This window comes from Molossus molossus, unplaced genomic scaffold, assembly GCF_014108415.1.
Source record: "Molossus molossus isolate mMolMol1 unplaced genomic scaffold, mMolMol1.p scaffold_m16_p_12, whole genome shotgun sequence".
Taxonomy (NCBI): Eukaryota; Metazoa; Chordata; class Mammalia; order Chiroptera; family Molossidae; genus Molossus; species Molossus molossus.
The window spans coordinates 81,892,296-81,900,989 of NW_023425347.1; the positions used below are offsets into that span (position 1 = coordinate 81,892,296).

Below are 8,694 nucleotides of genomic sequence, written 5' to 3' on the forward strand. Positions count from 1 at the left end.
ACCCAGTGATCCTACTTCTAGGAATATACCCCAAGAAACCTGAAACACCTATGTTCACAGGAGCACTACTTAAAATCACTAAGATCTGGAAACAGTTCAAGTGTCCACCAGTAGATGAGTGGATAAAAAAGCTATGGTACATATATACAATGGAATACTATACAGTTGTAAGAAAGAAAAATCTCTTATCCTTTGAGATGACATGGAGGGACCTCAAGAGTATTATCCTAAGCGAAACAAGCTAATCAGAGAAAGACAAATATCACATGATTTCATTTATTTGTGGAATATAGTGAATAAAACAAACTGATGGAACAAAATAGACCCAGAGACATAGAAGTAGGGTACAGACTGACAAACCTCAGAAGAGGGGATGGGGGTGGGAAGGAAGAGACAAACCACAGAACTTACATGCATGTACGTGTAACCAATGGACATAGACAACAATGCTGGGGACCAGGCAAGGGGAGGGGGTGGAGGAGGGTGTCAATGGGGGAAAAAGGAGAAACATCTGAAACAAAAATAAATTAAAAAAAAAAAAAAAATTGCTGCCCTGGCCCGTTTGGCTCAGCGGTTAGAGTCAGCCTGTGGTCCAGAGAGACATGGGTTAGGTTCTCGCTAAGGGTGTGTACCTCGGTTGCAGTTTGTCCCCAGCCCTGGTTGGTCGTGCAGGTGGTAGCCACTCAAAGTGTCTCTTTCACATCGTCACGTTGATGTTTCTCTCTCTGTCGCTCCCCCTCCCTCCCTCTTCCTCCCACTCTATCTAAACAAAAATGGAAAAATGTCCTTGGGTGAGGGAAAAAAAACAAGATTGCTAACCACTTAGAAAAACACTTGAATCCCTATTCCATACCTAATAGCAGAAGGATTAGTTTTAATCGTCAAAACATAAAAGTACCAGAAAAACAACTGCTATTTAAAAACCTTGGAATGACAAAGGCCTTTCAAAATCTGAAGGACATCAGAGGAAAGTTGGACAATTAAAAACACACAGCTTCCAGATAAGACTTAAGATTATAAAGTAAACTTGGAAAAATTATCTACAATCTATTTATTGGGAGTAACCTACCTTATACAGATAACCGAAAAGAAAAAAAATGAGCAAAAATCATAAATAGGCAGATTTAGACAAACGATAAATATTTTTTAAAAAGTTCAATATCATGAATAACTTAAAAAGCAAAATGAAATAAGATTGTAGTATTAAGTTCAATGTTGATGAAGGCATGGAGAAACACAAGTATTTCTACTGGCGGGCAATTTAGCAGTACCCATTACGTATACTTGAAAATGTTCTTGCTCTATGGCCAACATTACATACACTCAGAAAATTATTCTACAGCAAAAGTACCTAAGTTGCATGTATAAAAATTGTTTTGAAGCCAAAAGATTGGAAACCATGTAAATGTCCATAAATAAGGATGGCTTGCTATGGCATAGTATACAGCCACCAAAAAGAAGTAGGTTTCTACCCTGGCTGGTTTGGCTCAGCAGTTAGAGCATCAGCCTGTTGATCAATGAGTTGCAGGTTCGATTTGATCAAGGGCCCGCAACCGGGTTGCGGTTCATCCCCGGCCCTGGGCAAGGTCGTGTGGGAGGCAACCTTTCTCATGTCCATGTTTCTCTCTCCCTCCCTCCCTCCCTCCCACACTAATAAGAAAAAAAGAAAAAGAAAAAGAGGTAGGTTTCCACACGTTTACACAGAAAATTTCCAAGATACATCAGGCTCAAAAAGAATATTCTATGCTGCCCAGCTGGTGTGGCTCAGTGGCAAAGCGTTGACTCATGCACCAAGAGGTTGTCAGTTTGATTCCCAGTGGGAGAACATGCCCAGGTTGTGGGTCAGATCCCAATTATGGGGTGGGGGAGCAGGCAGGAGGTGGCCAATCAATGATCTCTCTTCCTAAAATAAAGTTAAAAAGAATATTCTATGAGGTATCCCCAGTATTAAGAAACATGTCTGGCTTACAGTAAGTACTTAACATATCCTTAAAAGAAATTTTTTTTCTTTATTGATTTGAGAGAGAGAGGAAGAGAGAGATACAAACATTGATGAGAAAGAACACTGATTGGCTGCCTCCTGCATGCCCCCCACTGGGGATTTGGCCCACAACCTGGGCATGTGCCCTAACCAGGAATCCATCAGTGACCTCTTGGTGCTTGGGTTGACGCTCAACCACTGAGCCACAGTGGCAGGGTTTTAACATATCTTTTGAATGAGTAATCCAATAAATGAGATAGATAAATCATTCAGAAAACTATCAATTTAACAGTGATCTATGGGATAGGTTCATGGGGGGTCCCACATTGTTTCATATTTGCTTTGATATTTAAAAATAACTTATTACCAGAGTATTTGTTTTGTGCCTAAATAAACAAAAATCCCATTCAAAAAAATTTACCTTCATTTAACAGGCTAAAACTGTTATAAATAAAACCAGTTAGTGAGTGGCACATCCATGTCTCAAGCCCAAGTCTAAGTTCAGTGTTTTCCCCTGCTCTATCCCTAATGCCTATCCAGAAAATAACTTTCCAATAATCGCAGCCTATAGTTAGTTACACACTTGGCTCAGTGACAAAAAATATTTGCTGACCTTTATTCTAAGAACTTATTTTGCATTCTGCATCACCCTAACCTAAATATAGAATGATCAAAAGATCAATTGCACATTACAATCCTGGAAAATAACTGGAGACCAAAATAACTTAGATAAATAGAGTGGATTCCATCAATCAGAAAAGATCTAAGATAATAAACATTACACATCCATATTTGTAGAGTACAAATCTTAATGAGAGCCTATCTCTACTTCTCAGTTAATAATTTGAATTAAAGGACAAAAATAAAGGAAACTCACTCATTTTACCTCTTCTGAAAAGAAAGAGTATTTCATGAAAAGTTAAACCCTTAGGTTGTGGTTATTTCTAAAAAATAGGATATAATTAAATGACATTTTATTTTCATGTATACATCAAGTACCATGGTTAAGTCATTTCTACCACTTCAAACCTGGAAGGGTAATTTAAACCAGTGTTTCTCAATCTTTTTTCTATTGCCCCTCTGAGAAACATTGTAAGACATTTTCCTGACACCCACGATGAAATTTTAATACTAGATATCCTGTATATCAACTTACATATGCTATGTATATCTGTGCTTTACACATTGAAAGAATAAAACTGTTTTTAAACACATCTTTTACCAAAAACCAATTTTCACCCCGCTAGGAGCAATATATCCCATGTTGAGAATGCATGTACGAACAGCAATAATATATGGTGAATTTTTGTTTCTTTCAATTCTAGAAATACCCCCAGCACCAAATTTAGTAGAGAAAGGTTTATAGAAGACACAGAACCAACTATGTGTTAAGTATGTCTTCTGACAGCTAATATCTCTACGACAAACGCAGGCTTTGCAAAGCTTAAAATCTTGTTTCTATCTTGAGGCTCCTGTATCATACTGTACATCCTTTATATGGCAATTTAAAGATATGAAAAATATAACTCATAGATTCCTTCTTTCACCTTTAAGATTCCTACCTCCTTTCTCACTGTCGTAGTGTGAAGCATCAAACTGAGCATCATCATTAGGGAGCTGCACACTGGCTATCACAAGGTGGTTTTGTTCATCCGACGTGTGTGTCCCCAGGACAAGTCGATGAATGCTGAAATCTTTCCCTTCTGGTCTGTAATAGCAATATATGGTCACTATTCAAATTAGTAACACTAAGAGAGACTTCAAAGTCAGTGATAAACATCTATGCAAAAGGAACCATTACAACCAGATCTTGGGAAGAGAAAGTCATTTTCTACCTTTTTTTTCTTTATTGATTTTAAAGAGAGAGGAAGGAAGAAGGAGAGAGACAGAAACATCAATGAGAGAGACCATCGATTGGCTGCCTCCTGCATGCCCCACTGGGGACTTGGCCCACAACCTGGGCATGTGCCCTGACCAGGAATTGAACCGGTGACCTTTTGGGGCATGGGTCAACGCTCAACCACTGAGCCAAACTGGCCAGGAATGTTCTACCTTTTTTTCTAGAGTGGGAGGGAGGGAGGAAAATGGAGAAAGAGAAGTATCGATGTGAGAGAGACACATCGACTAGTTGCTTCCTGCAGGACCCCACCAGGGCCGGGGACTGAACCGCAACCAAGGTACGTGCACTTAATCGGAATCGAACCCGAGACTCTTTGATCCGTGGGCCAATGCTGCAATGGCTGGGCCAAACCAGCCAGGGTGGGATTTTCTACTTTTAATGTAACTGCCATAGAACCAAGTATAAGAAAAACCACACAGCACTTAATTTTGTAAGTATAGTAAATTCTCGCTTAACATCATTGGTAAGTTCAGTGACTTTAAGCAAAACAACATACAATAAAGCCAATTTTACCACATGCTGATATAAACAAGAGTTAAGTTCCTATGGCATCCCATCAACTTTATAATAAAGAAAATATTATTCAAGGTCTTGCTGTATTTAACTTGATAAAAAATTTACAATTACTTTGGGGAAAAGGGCTAACAAAGTAAAATGTGAATTTACTCATCCTTTACAATTGGTTGGATATAAAGAAAAATTATTGGGTACTCTACTACTTCAGGTTACTTCTTTAGATTAACCTCATCAAAAGGGAAAGAAAATAACATTAGGTAAATTAATTGTTCAAATATTTCCTAACTGCCTAATCAATAGACACATTGCTCCAAATACTGTGAAAGTATAATGATTAAGATGTGATTCTTGCCAGGCCAGTGTGGCTCAGTGGATTGAGTGTAGTCCCATGGACTGTGAAGTCCCGGTTAAATTCCCATTCAGGGCACATGTCTGGGTTGTGGGCTCGATCCCCATTGGGGTCGTGCAGGAGGCAGCTGCATCAATGTTTCTCTCTCCCTTCGTCTCTAAAAAAATCAATAAAAACATATTTTTTAAATAAAAAAATAAAAATCAATATTCTTAAAAAAATAAAATAGAAGATTACTTCTGTAATGAAGGAAGTGTTCATGGAAGAGGTGATCTTGAGCCAGTCTCAAAATAAGAGATAAAATCTGGAAGAGTGGGACATGGGCTTTGAAAGAGAAGTAGGTATTCCAAGAAAAATGGAACTGAGCAAAAGGGAAGGTATACAGAGTGCCAGATATCATGTTAAGCACTACACATACCTTGTATCGTTTAAATACTGTATTAAACAACTTGCCTTAGAGCACACAACTACTAAGTAACAGAACTAGGACAAGTCCGATAAATCTGACTATGGGTATGGGAAAACACAGTGGGAGAGAAGGCTAAAAAACATTAAACTCACTCTAGGAGAAAGTTGGGATGGGACCTTCCCATAAAGAATATATTCAGTCTGAGCCCAGCCGGCATGGCTCAGTGGATTGAGCGTTGTCCCATGGACCGAGAGGTCCCGGTTCAATTCCAAGTCAGGGCACATGCCCAGCTGTGGGTTCGATCTCCAGTGGGGGGTGTGTGTGTGTGTGTGTGTGTGCAGGAGGCAGTCAATCAATGTTTTCACATCACTGATTCTCTTTCCCTTCCTCTCTCTAAAAAAATCAACAAAAATAGCCTGGCCAGTGTAGCTCAGTGGTTGAGCCTTGACCCATGCACTAGGAGGTTGCTGGTTCAATTCCTGGTTGGGGCATGCAAGAGGTGACCGACTGATGCTCTCTCTCATCGATATTTCTCTCTCTCTAAAACCAATAAAGAAATAAAAATTAAACCTAGTGCCCTGATACCATAGTTCTTATATTACTATATTCCCTATGCTGTACTTTACATCCCCTTGACTATTTTTTTTCTCACATGTTTTTATTGATTTTTTTTGAGAGAGGAAGAGAGACAGATAGAAACATCGATGTGAGAGAGATACATAGATCAGCTGCCTCCTGCACGCCCCCCACTGTGGACCAAGCCCATAACCTGGGCATGTGCTCTAACTAGGAATTGAACCAGGACCTCAGTCCATGGTATGACGCTCAATCTACTGAGCCACACGGCTGGGCCCCTTGACTATTCTGTAAACTACCAATTTGTACTTCTTAATGCCTTCACCTTTTCACTCAGCCCCCCAATCCCTCCCCCATCTGACAACAGTCAAAATGTTCTCTGTATCTGAGTCTATTTCTGTTCTGCTTGTTTTTTTTTTTCTGATTCCACATAAGTTAAATAATATATGGTACTTGTCTTTCTCTATCTGACTTATTTCACACAGCACAATACCCTCTAGATCTGTCCATGTTGTTGTAGATGGAAAGATTTCATTCTTTTTTATGGCTGATTTTGATGATCAATTGAATATGGGAACTCCTGGTAATAGTAAAGAAACTTCCAACTAAAAATGCTACCGTTGAGGTAGCAGCTTCATTCTTTTTTCCCCACCTGAGGACATTTTTGCATTTATCTTCAGATAGAGGGGGAGAAAGAGAGGGAGGAAGAGAGAGAGAAACATTGACGGGAGAGAGACACATCGAGTGGTTGCCACCCACACAGCCCCAACTGGGGCCAGGGACAAACTGCAACCAAGGTACATGCCCCTAGCAGGAACTGAACCCAGTCCTCTCTGGTCCACAGGCCGCTAAGCCAAACCGGCCAGCAGCTTCATTCTTAACTAACTAGTAAAATTTATATCAGATTTCTACTACTTGAGCTAAAGACCTAAGACTGAAGGAGTTTATTTTTTAGTATACATAAAATATAATTTTTAAGTGTTATTCTGAAACTCAAACAATTTTATAATAGGAAATCCATTATTCCAACAGGCACACTGGTTTTGCTAAAACTTGAGCATTTCCTCACACCCCAAGTTGAAGTAATTTTTCCTTCCTCTCATCATTTTGTTTGTTTGTTTTAATAATCCTCACCCAAGGACATGAAGGAAAATTTTGATTTACCTTCAGATAGAGTTGGGGAGAAAGAGAGAGAAACATCAACTGGTTGACTCCTGCACAACCCCTACCAGGGCCAGGACTGAAATGCCACCAAGGTGCATGGAACTGAACCCGTGACACTTTGGTCCACAGGTGAATGCTCCAACCCCTGAGCCAAACCGGCCAGGGCCCTTCCTCTCATCGTTTTGTCTTTGCCACTCTGGTGATAATTTTTTAAATTTATAGGTTACATATATGAAGTCAAGGCAGGGAAGGATCTGATTTAAATTTGTATGCCTTGGCAAGTGGCACCTAGACCTTCAATAAATGTAAGGTAAATTAAGTATTTTATCTTCTCTATTAGAGGTAAGCTACCCACTAGTAATAAATATATGTGATTAATTTCTCCCCATGCACAATTCCCTCATGTGCAAACCATCCCACCTTCAGGTGTTAGTTCTAAGCATCCTAAGTATCTTTCTAAAACTGTTCTGAGCACGTGCCACTACAATTACTAGTTACACCTGCTTCTTCAACTAGACTGTGCTCCTTACAGGCGGGTACCACATCATTTCCATCTTTTTATGAACCGGCTACAACCAGTGGCTGTGAGATGAAAAGAACTGGGCACATCGTAACTTTCTGAAAGCTGACAAGTTTTCCATCACTTGGTTCGCTATAGTTATAATATAGCTATTCAACCCAGTATCAGAAAACGGGCACAGCGTGTTTTCTCTTATCAGGTAAAAGAAAGTTAATTTTTACATTTTGACCACTTTTTGGCCTAGGGGAAAAAAAAAAAGTCACCAACAGATTTTTGATCACGTGCCCCTAGAGGTGCCTGGAGAGAAAACAGGGAAAATTAATGTGAGAAAGCTACACTGAGGACACAGCAAACAACGTTCATGAGACTCGTATCACCTGGTTACATCTGGAAGCCACTGTGCAGTTAAGCTGGGCCACTCCAGAGCATGGGTCATCACCAAATCGTACAGGAAAGGGGTGTTCTTTTTCCATATTTTGTACTCTTCGTTGATCACACGTTCTTCTACTGCGTCATCAAAGGCTGCTAAAAAACAAAAACAAAATTAAGTTAGCGGACACAAGAGAAACCGAGACAACACTTCCAAAGCTCCGGGGACGGCTCCGGAGTCCTGCTACGGAGCTGGTTTGTCTAAATTTCCCCTGTGCGGAGGCACCAGCAACCCCTCCGCCTTCGCGGGGTGGAAGTCGGCTCGGCTCAGCCCGGCCAGATACTCCGTTAGCCTTTCGGATAACGGCGCCGGGCCTCGGAAACACGCTCCCCTACGCGGTAAGTCTACGGGACCTGCGAGGAGGCCCGATACCGACCACCGGGTGTGGGGAGCGGTGCAGGACAGACCGGGCGAGAGGCGTGCAGACCGACAGGGAGCGCAAGAAGGGACCGAGCACCCGCCCGGGCCCGCACCGCCAGCTTCGCGCCGCTGCGCCGGGCCTGCTCTCCAGAGGAGGTGGCGCGCCGTTAGCCCGCCTCGCGGGGTGATTTCGCCTCACGCCTTCGATGGTGTGGACGGCACTCAGCCGACTCTCGGGCCTGCTCTCACTGTTAGGCCGTGTGGAGGCCGCGGCGCAAGCCCGGCACCCCTCGTCCTCCTGGGGCAGCTCAGGCATCCTCACCTTCCTTGTCGGCCATGGCGGGCAGGCAAGCCAGTGGGATCCCGAGGTCTACCGTTGCGGGAGGGGCGGGGAGGCTACGAGCGCTCGCTCTCCGCGCGCGGCCTCTATTGTTTCCTGCTGCCCCTGGGTGAGGGCTGACTCGCGTACCTTCGCGCCAACACCAGCCA

At 42.1% G+C, this 8,694-nt stretch overlaps 1 protein-coding gene across 3 annotated transcripts in view; it reads right to left on the minus strand.

The window, feature by feature from the left end:
- RBBP4 (RB binding protein 4, chromatin remodeling factor) overlaps nt 1–8,650 on the minus strand; it is a 30,833-nt gene extending 22,183 nt beyond the window's left edge. For all 3 annotated transcript variants that reach the window (XM_036256121.1, XM_036256119.1, XM_036256118.1), the window contains exons 1-3: nt 8,528–8,650; nt 7,793–7,940; nt 3,544–3,689 (exon numbers count right to left, since the gene is read on the minus strand). In XM_036256121.1, coding sequence (XP_036112014.1) covers nt 3,544–3,689; nt 7,793–7,940; nt 8,528–8,543 — 310 coding nt within the window. In that variant the 5' untranslated portion in view covers nt 8,544–8,650. The remainder of the gene's footprint in view (nt 1–3,543; nt 3,690–7,792; nt 7,941–8,527) is intronic.
- Between the last annotated feature and the right edge of the window lie 44 nt (nt 8,651–8,694).